Raw genomic sequence first — 14,483 nt, 5'->3', positions numbered from 1 at the left:
TCTGGGGAACTAAGTGCCGACTTGCTGGGAATGAATGGCGTTAATGTTTGCTGATTCAGGAAATTAAAGGAAATTTATCGATTTATGGCACACTTTTTAAATAACATGTTTTAATCTTTGGGCATTGGGGAAGGTATCAAGTATTTTCAGTATTGTCAAAAGGCTCAAGTCCAAAAAAAGTCACAAGTCGCTGGTGTTAAAATTTAAGTAAAGTTGCGAGCATTTTATGATTTTGTCAAGTCGAGTCTAAAGTCTTCAATTTGTGACTTGAGTCTGAACCAAATCCAAGTCATGTGACCCGAGTCCACACCTCTGTTATTATCATTTACCTGTATAAGCTTCATAAAGCAACTGCTGCCCTGTAACATCCAACAAGGATTCGATGATTTATTGACATCATTATACAATACAGGACTGCACAATGAAAGTAGTTGTAGTATGTAATGTAATGTGATCATGATCACAGGAATAATATCTCAGAGGGATTTTCTTCAAAGGTACAAAGGTGTAAAGCCCACTGTGAGGCCAATATCAATATATCAAATAACAACATATCTGTCAATATTATATTTGCTGATATCATACATGTATTTTCAATAAGAATCTCTTCAATTTAGTGATTATTATAATCATTATAAACTTATCAGAGCTCTGTGATGAACAAACTAGGGATAGATGATATATATTGTCCCTTAATTAGGAAATTTATATTATGTTTTAATTCAATACTGAGATTATATCCAATAAATGACAAATTGCTTTCACTGACTGAACAAGTGCAACATCTGTCATTGCCTGAGGGGATGTTTTTCAGTTTCAGAGGAAGACACCACAATGAGTTTTAACACAACAAACCTTTTAAGACATCTACAAAGTTGTCATGGCAACGAAGATGTGTTGAAGGCATAGGAGGCAGGAGGCATTAAAAACTTCGGAGGGTTAACTGGAGATAGCTCAAAGGCTGAAGCAGACAAAATTCACAAATTATGGCACTTGTCTTTTTCTTGTGGTAGAAGACCAAGGATTTCGCAAAGTAATGGCACATTTAGAAACCGGTAACTCTCCCAAGCCGCTGCTACTTTTACCACGGACATGTGGACGTCTGACGTTAAGTCAGTGAGTAGTGTTAGTTTGACAGCTCAGTGGCTGAGTGAAGACTTAAACATACGTGTTATCAACAGTGATATAAGTTAGATTTGGTTCTGTCAGCGCTATGGAATATAAAATCATCCATTTTGCTAACCACATCTTACCCTCAGGTGCACATAAATTACAAGTTATGAATTTATTTTAAAATAGAAAATGTTAATTTATCAGTAATCTTATCGGTATTGGCCATTAGAAGCAGCTTATCGGTATTGGCTGAAAAAAATCAATGTTATGCATCCCCAGAAAAAACTACTGTATGTAAAAGTTAATAACTCAAACTAATTTTTGGCATTTCTGTGGCAAAGTTTCTTGTTTTCTTTTCAGAATTTTTTGAGGCGTTTTTGTCAGAAAGATTAGGAATTTGAGAGGAAAGAGACAGGATGAACATGCAACCAAGGTCCCCAGCAGGGATTAAGCCAGAGATGTTTCAGTTTAAGTCGAGCACATCTTAGCCCTGAGCCACTGTGACAGCCACAACAGACTGATAATACTGGCAACACCAACGTACCAGCCAGGCTTTACAGTGGTGAAGCAGGTCACAGAGAAAGACGCCCTTAACCATGCTGTGGTTTTTATTTAGCACTTTCTGGCTCAAGCTTGATAATGTTTCTAATAGGGTAAGGGTAAGGTACAGTCAGATCTCTGATGTTTATGACAGATACTTTGATGACTCTCTGACAAATAACTTTTCTCAAATACCCCCTTTCCACTAAACTAGCTCTGGTTCTTGAACTGGTTCTGTTCAGGACTCTTGGAAAGTTGGTGCTATCTGGCAAAGCAGCCCATGTTTCCAACAGCTTTGATCAGAATCATTGTAATCAAAGATGTGTCATCAACGCAGGGCATTGCACGATAAGGTAAACCATAGCAGCAAGATGGTAGATCACATTGATCCAAACTATTGTTCTGTTATTAAAGATATATATATATATATATATATATATAGATATATATATCTATATATCTATATATATATATATCTATATATATATATATATATATATATATATATATATATATATTTTAATCCAAAAACAAGCAGGGACCAACAATTAATGATTTGATGATGATTTCTCTGTCATTCTAACCTGTAGAATATGACACAACAACTAATGTCATCATGGTTCCCACTTCAGGTTAAGAAAATACCTGCTATTTTTTGGTTCCAAACCAATTTATTTTTGTTTAAAATGCTCTTAACGGTTCAAATTAGGTGCAGGAACGAGAGCAGCACCTGATCCATGTTGGTGGAAAAGATATAAAACAGGATATTTTGACCTGTCATTGTAATTAAAGGCCCAGTGTGTAGGATTTAGTGACATCTAGTGGTGAGGTTGGAGAACTGAAATTACTCCCATGTGCTAAGCGTATAAGAGAACCAGGTGTGGCCGACTTGAAAAAACAAAAATGCAAATGGCCCTATCTAGAGCCTGTGTTTGATTTGTCTGTTCCGGGCTACTGTGGAACAACAAGGCAGCCTCTGTGGAAGAGGACCTGCTCTACATACAGTACAGGCCAAAAGTTTGGACACACCTTCTCATTCAATGCGTTTTCTTTATTTTCATGACTATTTACATTGTAGATTCTCACTGAAGGCATCAAAACTATGAATGAACACATGTAGAGTTATGTACTTAACAAAAAAAGGTGAAATAACTGAAAACATGTTTTATATTCTAGTTTCTTCAAAATAGCCACCCTTTGCTCTGATTACTGCTTTGCACACTCTTGGCATTCTCTCCATGAGCTTCAAGAGGTAGTCACCTGAGATGGTTTTCCAACAGTCTTGAAGGAGTTCCCAGAGGTGTTTAGCACTTGTTGACCCCTTTGCCTTCACTCTGCGGTCCAGCTCACCCCAAACCATCTCCATTGGGTTCAGGTCCGGTGACTGTGGAGGCCAGGTCATCTGCCGCAGCACTCCATCACTCTCCTTCTTGGTCAAATAGCCCTTACACAGCCTGGAGGTGTGTTTGGGGTCATTGTCCTGTTGAAAAATAAATGATCGTTCAACTAAACGCAAACCGGATGGGATGGCATGTCGCTGCAGGATGCTGTGGTAGCCATGCTGGTTCAGTGTGCCTTCAATTTTGAATAAATCCCCAACAGTGTCACCAGCAAAACACCCCCACACCATCACACCTCCTCCTCCATGCTTCACAGTGGGAACCAGGCATGTGGAATCCATCCGTTCACCTTTTCTGTGTCTCACAAAGACACGGCGGTTGGAACCAAAGATCTCAAATTTGGACTCATCAGACCAAAGCGCAGATTTCCACTGGTCTAATGTCCATTCCTTGTGTTTCTTGGCCCAAACAAATCTCTTCTGCTTGTTGCCTCTCCTTAGCAGTGGTTTCCTAGCAGCTATTTGACCATGAAGGCCTGATTCGCGCAGTCTCCTCTTAACAGTTGTTCTAGAGATGGGTCTGCTGCTAGAACTCTGTGTGGCATTCATCTGGTCTCTGATCTGAGCTGCTGTTAACTTGCGATTTCTGAGGCTGGTGACTCGGATGAACTTATCCTCAGAAGCAGAGGTGACTCTTGGTCTTCCTTTCCTGGGTCGGTCCTCATGTGTGCCAGTTTCGTTGTAGCGCTTGATGGTTTTTGCGACTCCACTTGGGGACACATTTAAAGTTTTTGCAATTTTCCCGACTGACTGACCTTCATTTCTTAAAGTAATGATGGCCACTCGTTTTTCTTTAGTTAGCTGATTGGTTCTTGCCATAATATGAATTTTAACAGTTGTCCAATAGGGCTGTCGGCTGTGTATTAACCTGACTTCTGCACAGCACAACTGATGGTCCCAACCCTATTGATAAAGCAAGAAATTCCAATAATTAACCCTGATAAGGCACACCTGTGAAGTGGAAACCATTTCAGGTGACTACTTCTTGAAGCTCATGGAGAGAATGCCAAGAGTGTGCAAAGCAGTAATCAGAGCAAAGGGTGGCTATTTTGAAGAAACTAGAATATAAAACATGTTTTCAGTTATTTCACCTTTTTTTGTTAAGTACATAACTCCACATGTGTTCATTCATAGTTTTGATGCCTTCAGTGAGAATCTACAATGTAAATAGTCATGAAAATAAAGAAAACGCATTGAATGAGAAGGTGTGTCCAAACTTTTGGCCTGTACTGTATAGATATAAACGGCTCATTCTAAGGTAACGAAAACACGGTTTTTATTTTCAGGTGATTATAATCTAATGCAAACATAGTTCTGAATATTATATTCCATTTGTGCCGATAGATGCCTCTAAATCCTACACATGGGTCTGTTAATTAACATTTATCTGTGTCAGTCAGCTGTGTGGTCAATAAATCCAAAATGTTGCATTCAGTCCCCCTACTAAAACTAAAAAACCCCCACTAAAAACCAATTTTTAAGATCAGTGATGACCATCAACATGTCAACTTCTTTAAACGTAAACTTAAAACAAACCCATTCAGTCAGGCTTTTGATTAAGAATGATTTATTGAAATTATTTTCATTATTTATTTATCTACTTTATTGTATTCATTTCGTCTTTTATTTTATTATTACTAATATCATATACATTTTTTATTCCACTTATTTATTTAATTTGTCTTTGTTAAAATTTTGTCTTTTATCTATTTTTTCTACTTTTAGTCCAGCTTTTATTTAACTATACTTTCACTAATATTATTATCACTTTTAAATCTTTAATTTTTTTCATCATTTTTATTGTTAAATTGTCTTTTATGTTGTTTTTATGGTCTACACTTGTTCTGCCTTATTATCTGCTTGTCAGTCATCTGTAAAGCACATTGAACTGCACTGACATGTATGACAGGTGCTATACAAATAAAATATGACTGACTGATTGATGAACAAAGACAGTCTTTGCCCCTCACGTGTTATTAAACATGATGTGGAACAATGTGCATATAAAAGATGGGATATAAATGTGACAGATGAGATCTCCACTGAGGAATAAATGGGAGTTGCATTAACAAATATCACATTTGGAGATTCATGACAACAGAAAGCGAAGGACGGAAATTTTAAAATACACAGAACGCTGGTTAAGACAGTTAATCATTGCAGACCGGACATGCATTGTGCCAACAGGTTCATTATTCTCATGACAGACAGAAGCATCACAGGTCATCCAGTGTGTTACCCCCCATGCAAATGAAAGTAGGCAGCGATGACGGCGTTCACTAGCAGCAGGTATTTTATGAGCTGATGATTTCAGTGTAGAGTGGCACAGAACATGCACGATGAGAACACTGAAGAAACATCTAATGGATTTAGTAGAGAACATGCATTTATTACTTGTAGGTGGTACATCCCACTGCTGCTTTTAAATATGGATGAAATCAGACATCAATAAAGTACTTAGCAAAAGGAACGGTGCGTTTGATTGTTGAACTTAAATAAACTCTTTACATGGCTTTACGTTCAGTCACTGATGTGATTGGTGGGATTCTGTCAAAGTACTTAAAAGGACCGTACTGGGGTTTTTGCATGTTTTAGCCCATTTAGCACAAATCCTATAAATTTTATTCTATTGTCCAGAGTTGTAGATTATGGGAAGCATTTTTCCTGCTTCCCACGTGGCCACTACAGTATCAAAATACATCGATATGTACTTGTACAGACATAAAACTTGCTTTAGTTATAACAGCATTAAAGGGACACTTCTGTGTTTTTCAACCTGGACACTATTGTCCCATGTTTTTGTGTTTACGTGACAAATGGAGACAGCCATGTTTGAAATATGTCCTGTTTAAAGAGAGACACCTGCAGGTGCAACGGCAAAGAAGTCTGCCATGTAATCCCTAAGGGCAATTGTGCGCCGTCAATTTACATCCACGAATAGTGCTTGTTTCTGCCACTGACAGGTGCTGATTGTTATTTAAAGTGTCTGACAATATTATGGAAAAGACCCTTTGAAGAAATTAAACATTTTTCTTCACCTTTCCTGGTCTGTTTGCTGTTGTGACCAAGTCTCACTCAAGGAGAAGTCTCATTCTGAAATCTCATGAGAGGTGACTTGTTGCAAAGAAGCAACGATGGAAATGGTAGTGAGAGTTAGAAAGAGTGGTGCTGGGAAGAGTTTGATGTGTTGGAGTAAAGAAAGAGAAGCTTAGTGTTGTCTAAAAGATTCTCAATGTCATGGCTGAATATTAAGCTGATTTCCACAATGGGGAAAAGTCCGTGAGATTTCAGAATGAGACTTCTCCATGAGCCAGACTTGAACACAATAACAAACAGACCAGGTGTAATTCAGTTTGTGGTGTGATTTTGTGGAACGCACTGGGTGAAGAAATAAAACAAAGAAAAGATATCAGACAGTTTAAAAACAGGTACAAAGACAGTATCTTCACTTCAAAGTACGAAAAATGATTAAAGGGAATGAAACGCAAACTAAGTGTAATACTGTTATCCATTTTCTCAATTCATATTTTCGTATTTGTTTTATACACGGGGTAAAATTGGTTATTGGGTATTAAGAAGTGAATGTGGCCTGCTTCACTACTGCTGCCCTCTCTCTCAATACTGGACCAATTTCAAAAATTGTTGTCTCCATTAGTCACTTAGACATAAATACATGGGAAAATAGGGGCCAGGTTCAAAATACTGACATTGTCCTTTAATAACGTGTCATGTTGACCTTGAGCATTGTAAAAGTTGTGTTATTATTGTGCAAACCGGACAAATCAGTTGATACTTCAATGGCACAACAATGCAGAAAATACAACCAACAAACAAAAGTAGGCCGCTTGAAAGGTAGGAAATAATCTTACATTTAAATCATGCTTTGGAAAATATCAGCCACAATGTCAAAGTATAGTGACAACTTGCAGTAAATGAACTGAAAATGCAAAAACACTGCTACAGTCCTTTAAAAGCTCAGGCATTCGCAGATAGTGGTGTCATGGATGCACATAGAAGCCAGAGATGGTGCCCTTGATTCAACTCTTTATTCAACTTTTTTGACAGAGGTGTAAAGACACAGAGAGGAAGAGAATACAGGCGATCTGTTTCTCCACAACACACTGCTGACCAGACAAGGGCTGAACTGATAAACGAAAGGGTGGATGGGTGAACAGGTGGATGCATGAATAAATATGTAGCGGCATGTGTAAAGGGAAAAAAACAACAAAACACTGAGGTGAGGGATGATGGAGGCAGTGGTATGAGTGAATAAGAGCCAAACACACAGTTAGTGCGTGCAGGTCAGGGTTCAACAGGGACATGCAGGTGCAGTCATGTGATGGGAGAGGAACTAGAATCAATGCTGTCTTATAATAATAGTTATCCATCCCAAATTCACAGCGTGACAGTACATTTCTGTGCAGCGTTACAAAGGGAAGAGCCCAGAGGATTTTAATACTGTTATCAGTTATTCTAAATATATCACCAGGGGTTCAACCCATTTAGATGCATGGTAAATAACTTTCCTATTTTGGCTTCTTTTGTTTTTTTAATGTTAGACATGTGACTATGCGCACATATTTTAATGAGTGAGAGGAAATGGAGGAGCCCCTAACAGGACATCGCGGATAAAAAAAAAAGATCGGGGAGAAGAAAAAGAGAAATACTTTTGCGTTTACTGAGAAACTTTTCTGTTATCTCGAATTATTGCTATCATAGTCCATCTGTCTTTGGGTGCACATATGAGGTGATGTGTGTTCATGTTGGGACATTTCCTGAGGTAAAGCTTTCTATTTGCTGTGGTGTTGCTATCACTTATAACATTGACTGACACAGCTGCATCGGAGTCATAAGACAGCTGATTTGACAAGCTAAGAAAGTGTTTAATAATCACCATTCATGCTGATCTAGCCTGTATTCACTTTCAACAAACCCTTTACATGTCACGCTGCTGCAGGAGGTGCACATGGAGCAAGGGAAAGCAAAAGTTTGTCAGTACTTATCTTTTTATTTCACCCTTCTCTTTTTATTCTCCCTCACAGTATTTTTCTCCCCCATGTCCCCTCAGGAGCTCTGTATTCTTCTTGATTAATGTCTTTAATTATTTACACCTGGCTCCAGTACATGAGCAGAAATTACTAAATACAGTATTTCGCAGTGTTTCTGTAGTGTAGCTTAGCTGCTACACATTTGGCCTGAAGCATATGTTATCTCTAAGTTTGTGAAACAGCAGTGTCAGGAAACTTCAAGCTTGTAGTCTGAAACAAATGGGATCTCACTCATGATGCAGCAGGCCCTACTTTGCATCTTGTTAGTAAAGGTCAACTGATGTAATGCCTTTACGCCTCTGAGCCCAGTCACTGGTCAGACCCAGAATAAGTGCTTTTCACCTGAGATGCTATGCCAATGTTAAAAGTTGCATAGAATGAAACATTTTGCAATAAAAATATATATCTCATTACACTGTGAAATATGCACAGGCTGTAATGTCTGAGTGCTGAGTTGGGATGGCTAACAAAAGCCAAATACAAGCAGCCTCTCATCTCTCCATTCACTGCCAACCATGAGGTGGGACTTTGTATGATGAAAACAGATGTGTGTAACCAATTAATATGTAACAAAACTTGTGTCTGTTACTACAAATATGCTGCAAAGTTAGTTTATCAGTGTCTCTGTAATTGCTCTAATGACATTTCTGTACATTTCTTCATTAAGTAAAACAGTGCAACTTCAATTCTGGGGCATAAATTAAGCGCAATCCCAATATAAATCAGTAACAAAAAATAATTACAGGTATAAAGAATCTTTACATAGCAAAATAAAAATATTGCATTCAGAATAAAGAGCTAAAATATACACCAGCAGCAAACAGTATGCAAGAAAAATGAACTCAAATATGTAAGATTTAATAGCTCACGTTAGACAAATGCAGCATGAGGAACCTGCGCTACTGTGTGAGCCGGTTAGTTTGCTTCTTTGGGATGTTTTAATGGCAGTGGATGGAGTGATTTATAAAGCTGGCCTGATTTGCTTGGTGGTTGCTTGGTGATGCAATTAAACAACTAAATGTGATTTATTAGAAGGAAAAAAAAAAAGAGAAGAGGGCAGTGACTATTGAGAGTCATGTGAAGGTGAGGGAGAGGGCGAGAGGGAGGTGCTCACTTTGTCAAAGCTGGCAAATCGGTCAGCTTCCCGTACGTTGTGACGAGGAGGGGAGGAAGGGGCGAAGGGGTCGGCTAAAGGATCCTTGGCAGGCAGGGAAGAGGAGGAGAAGTCTCCTGAGGGCTGCTGGAGGAAGGGTCCTCGTCGCTGAAAGGAGTCAGAGGACTCTGTTCTGGAGATGGACGATCTCTTACCTGAGAAGGCACAGACACGCAGACAAAAGGGTCAGTATAGATGCACAGAACAAATAAATCACACTGTAGAGAGAAAAATCAAGCATTTTCCAACATATTGAATGTAATACAGTCACCTTTCCATAGCATGTACTGACCTGGAGGTGGAGGAGGTGGTCTAGTTGGCGTACCCGTTTTTGGGGGCAGTGCTGGGGGCACATCTGGGCCGGCAGACTGGCTGTCTTCCTGGAACAGGTTCTTATTGTTGATGCCAAACTGGTCAGCACCATTTGACTGAAACAGAAGGTTCGCACCAAATTAAATACATAGAGCATTACAACAGTATAGTAAAAACAGGAAAAAAATAACAAGGGGTCGGATACTGTAGATCAGAGGTGGAATCACAGCAGTTGTGAGTTTGCAATTTGGCGACAGCTTTATTCAGGGTGCCATAAAGTAACTTCAAAGCACATTTGCTGTTTAAAATGGAAGCAGTTAGCTTTCCCACCTCGAGCATTTCCAAGTGGTATTATTGTTGGTTGCAAAGACAACCAGATGTTTCTCAGTCCACCATTTCCTCTACTGGGGATATAAACTGCGTAGAAGTTACATTGCTACTCTTTGGTAACTAGGAACAGCTACCGATAGCTACTGGGAGAAGTGAAAGCACTACCCTCTTCCTGTTGGTTGATGGACTTCCTTTGTGCATTACATCGAGCCTTCAGGGCGGCTGAGGCTCAGGAGGTAGAGTGGGTCGTTCACTAATCAGAAGATCAGCGGTATGATCCCCAGCTCCTCCAGTTCATATGTCGAAGTAATCTTGAGCAAGATACTGAACCCTATATTGCTCCCGATGGCTGTTACATTGGTGTGTGTGTGTGTGTGTGTGTGTAAAAGCACTTTGAGTGGTCGGAAGACTATAAAGGTATAAGATATACAAGTGCAGTTCTATTTACCATTTTCCATGGAGATAGTTCCCGGTAGCAGACAGAATTGCATAGTCAAAGAGAGGCTTATGAACCAGTCTAAATGCTTTTGGTGTCATTATTCTATCGCCATTACATCTGCACTGTGCAATCAACATTTACTTCATAATAAGTTAAAACAAATATCTTTCCACTTTAAAAAACACTCTAAAATGACTCCATCACCAATCTAAATACAGAAACATTTTTAGAACTTTAAGTTTTCAATAATTTATGATATTGCACATCAAATATCTTGCTAGTCAGTTTGCAGAATCACGAATAAGTGTTCCAGCTATTTCCCCCCAAAAACCACAACACACCCAACAGCTCACTCACAGCCTTCCTGAATGTTCTGGTTTGGCAGCAGAAAAGTGTTCAATGTGTCACAACAGTTTCTACCATCACCTTAGCCCACATTATTTACAACTAGATGTTCAGTGTGTTTGACTCCTTACTGACTGTTTCAGCACCGTGTAAAGGAAGCACAGGACATGAACAAGACCTCTTGATTACCTTCGTCAAAGCACTGAAATCTGCAAAGCCCCCTCCGAATGATTCATTACCAAACACAGCAGCAAACGGATCTGAAACACGCAAACATATAAAAATCACTAAGCATAGAAAACTGTCAACAATCAGACACTGTAAACATTGTATTTTGCACATTACAATTTCAACAGCTGCAACGGCCTCTGTTCCCAGAGGGTGGCGTTACACCACAAGTCATACCTGGATCTGAGCTTGCATTCACTGTCGTACCACCAGGAGCGAACGGGTCATTTGTTGCTGCCGTGTCCTTCTAAAAACGTAGAAACACACAGTGCTTAGCATAATGTACAATAAACTCTGCTGTGGATGTGAATACTAACTGTGATTAACTGGAACTATAAGTGATGTACATCAAACAACATTTAAGACAAAGACTTTTTACGGTCCTATAGACACCCTGCTTCAACATCATCAAACACATTCATGACCGACATATAATTATCTTACTGCATATATAAAAATGCCCAATAACTGCTTGTGACCAGGTTGTAGAGCACATCTACTCACCACAGCCAGATCAGAGCTGACAGGAGAGCTGCTGAAGGGATCTGTCCCTCCATCCTGAGAACCAAATGGATCCGCCTCCCCAATGGCGTTCACCTTTCCTCCAAACAGGTCAGAGTCGGCCATATTGTTCCCTGAGGAGCTGAATGGATCCTTGGCTGCTGACGCTGGGTTGGTGGGTTTGGAGGTGAAAGGATCTGGACATGCTGCTGGTGCAGCTGCTGTGTCATTTGGCTTGGCTGCAAACAGGTCTGGTTCAGGCGCACCAGCGGTGGTACCAAACGGGTCGGCTGAGGCAGAGAAAGGGTCGTCAGGGGTAAAGGTGGCGCTGGAGGGCTGGAAGAAAGCGTCTGCAGCAAAGGGGTCCGACCCTTTGAACGGATCTCCTCCAAATGGATCTGATTTAAGAGAAGCATGTAACACAAATATTGGTGTATACTTGTCAGATAATGCTGCATTTTTGAATGATTTTTTAACATAAAAGAGATCAGTCTGGCTGCTCATCACTTTCAAAAAGGTTAAACTTACCTGCAGCATCTGCTTTTCCAAATGGATCATCTTTGAATGGATCGTCTGTGGGGTAAAAAAAATATGAACCTGCAACCTATGGTGCATGAATATAGGTATAAATTAAGTACATCATTCTTAAAGTGCCCAAAACACTTTAAAATGCACAAAAAATACAACTAAATCTGTAAAACAAATCCGAAGGAGTAGGTCAGCTTTTTCCAAACAATTTTAGTGTTCAGTCATTTTATTTGAAAGCTGAACTTTAGATGTTTTTTGGGGACTCACGGTCAGTAAAGGGGTCCGAATGGAAGAAGTCCATCTCAGGCAGAGAGGGAGGGCTGGTCTGAGGTGGCATCGAGCGAGGGCCAACTTGAGGTGGTAACGAGGATGCGTTGCTTTCTGGGGACTCTGCTGGCTCCTGTTTGCTCTCTGGCTCTGGTGATGAGACCTGCTGAACAGCAACAGAGCTCTGATGACAAGCTTGAACACTGCAGTAAATGACGTGAACATTGTGTTTCTACTACACTTGATTGATTAATGAAAAACCTCTGAGAAACCAAAGTCAGTGGTGGAGGAGTTTTAGAGAATTCAATTGGCCGAACGAGACAAGTATACCTCAGTAACTCGGGGTCTTTACCTTTGGTGGGCTCTCTTTAGGTGATTCCTCTGCATCATCTATAATTTCCGAGGAGACGTCTGGCGTAGGGCTGCTTTGTTCCTGGAGACATGAAGGGAAAACACAACAATAACAAGTGTTACTTACAGAGATTTAATTCTGAGAAGGGACTAAAGGCAAATATATTTATTACACTCACCGCGTTCTCTTGTGGCTTCATGAGGGTCGCCAGGTTATTGTACATCTCAGAAGAGGCCAAACTGTTATAGAGATCATCCAAGGGGTCAAGTTTCAACTTTTCCTCCTCTGGAGTCTTTGGACTCTCTTCCTCCTTCTCCTCCTCCTCTTCTTGCTCGTTCACTGCTTCTTTCTCTTTTTGATCTGAATGTTCTTTCTGCTGATTGCAGACAGCAGCTGGTTCTTCCTCCTTTAGTTCTTTAGGCTGGTCCTCCTGGAAAAGGTCCTGCTGGAAGGGGTCCCCCTGGTGCAGCTCTGCAGGGCCTGTTGATCCGTTGACCATGACGGGGGAGCTGTCCTCGAGGGCTCTCTTCCAGCTGAGCTGGGCAGTGACTGACCTCTCCTCCACCTGGAGGTCATTCAGTTTCTGCTGAACCTAAAAGAGCAGAGAGATGGTGTGGTTCAGAGAATACCATAGAGATTATGGGGGGCATTATGCCTGCCTAGTTTGGCTCTGTATTTAAACAAAAAAAAAAAAAAAAAAAAAAAAAAAAGCAAAGCTGGCATAATGAAGCGCCTTTATCACGGGATATCTGTGTAAGAAGGGCTTCATATTCACACAAACCAACCTGTGCAACTTGTGTAAAGGAGTCACGGACAGACTCCTGCAGAGGTGTGAGCTGCTCCTGAGCGGCCTGCACCTTCTCCTGCAGCCTCCTGCTCTCCTCCTGCAGAGCGAGGAGCTCTTCTCGGGCCTGGACCAGCTCCTCTTCAAACTGACTTATCTTCTGTTCCTGCTCCTCATGCTCTGACTGCAGGGATGAAATCTGTGACGCATGTAACCTCATGAATATGCTGCATCACTCAGGAGAACTGAGCCATGCACTGTAATGGGTTATCAATTTATACTACTGATGTGCTTTGCTAGTGGTCAGTCATTTCTGTAGTTACACAGCTTTCCAGTGTTCAATACATTCATCTATCATGCCAAGATAATTATTCCAGACCTACCAGATGGGTCTCTTGGTTTGTCTGCTGGCGAATATGATTCAGCTGCTCCTCCAGGGAGGCCTTCTGTTGGTCCAGCTCCTCCAAGGCGTCCTGGACCTTCTGACGCTGAGCCTGGAGCCGCTGCAGCACCTCGCTCTCCCTCGCCACCTCATCCTGTAAGTCCTGAAGGCATCAAGCCAAAGAGAGGACAGAAGGAAATAAGTGTGGGTTTGTTTATTCTTTCACAGGCACACATCCTTCCAGGTCCTCACAATAAGCACTGAGAAAATGGACAAAAAGAAGTGCGTGCAAAACACGATGAAAGGAAGAAGATATGAGGAAAAGGTTAGATGGGGGTTGGCTTTTTTGTAATCTCGTGGTCTCAGGGGAATACCAAATAATCGCTTGGCCATCTTTGTTTCATGTCATTCCTCATGTTTTCCTGTCTCTCTACTGTGCTGCTGTCTAATGAAGGCAAAAACTAAAACAGAATTAAGTGGATTCACACAAGCAGTGACTCATCAGCAGAGCGGAAGTGGCACAAAACGACCATATTTCAAGTCAACAGAGACACCAGCTTCTGTAACAAATTCAAATGAGGCCGACGGTAGCAGCAGCCTTCACAAGGCCGGCTAATAATCAGAAATATCTGCACCGAGAAATCATGGTGACCATGCCCATATTTTTTGGTTTTGTCCTTCTCTTCAGACTTTCTGGAGGGAAGTAACAACGATCATTTCAAAAACTTTGAGCTTTAGTATTAGTACTACATTCACATCCCT

At 40.6% G+C, this 14,483-nt stretch overlaps 1 protein-coding gene across 3 annotated transcripts in view; it reads right to left on the bottom strand.

Moving 5' to 3' along the window:
* Window positions 1-14,483, bottom strand: part of eps15 (epidermal growth factor receptor pathway substrate 15) — a 36,630-nt gene that overhangs the window by 3,254 nt on the left and 18,893 nt on the right. The window contains exons 13-23 of one of the 3 annotated variants that reach the window (XM_049589026.1): window positions 13,723-13,884; window positions 13,341-13,538; window positions 12,734-13,147; window positions 12,556-12,636; window positions 12,204-12,369; window positions 11,937-11,981; window positions 11,412-11,806; window positions 11,085-11,154; window positions 10,869-10,939; window positions 9,546-9,681; window positions 9,215-9,408 (exon numbers count right to left, since the gene is read on the bottom strand). In XM_049589026.1, coding sequence (XP_049444983.1) covers window positions 9,215-9,408; window positions 9,546-9,681; window positions 10,869-10,939; window positions 11,085-11,154; window positions 11,412-11,806; window positions 11,937-11,981; window positions 12,204-12,369; window positions 12,556-12,636; window positions 12,734-13,147; window positions 13,341-13,538; window positions 13,723-13,884 — 1,932 coding nt within the window. The remainder of the gene's footprint in view (window positions 1-9,214; window positions 9,409-9,545; window positions 9,682-10,868; window positions 10,940-11,084; window positions 11,155-11,411; window positions 11,807-11,936; window positions 11,982-12,203; window positions 12,370-12,555; window positions 12,637-12,733; window positions 13,148-13,340; window positions 13,539-13,722; window positions 13,885-14,483) is intronic. The other 2 variants (XM_049589027.1, XM_049589028.1) reach the window with 2 other exon arrangements.

The sequence above is a fragment of the Epinephelus fuscoguttatus genome, linkage group LG10 (genome assembly GCF_011397635.1).
Source record: "Epinephelus fuscoguttatus linkage group LG10, E.fuscoguttatus.final_Chr_v1".
Taxonomy (NCBI): Eukaryota; Metazoa; Chordata; class Actinopteri; order Perciformes; family Serranidae; genus Epinephelus; species Epinephelus fuscoguttatus.
The sequence above is the reverse complement of the archived record's forward strand: the minus strand, read 5'-3'. Positions and strand labels throughout refer to the sequence as shown.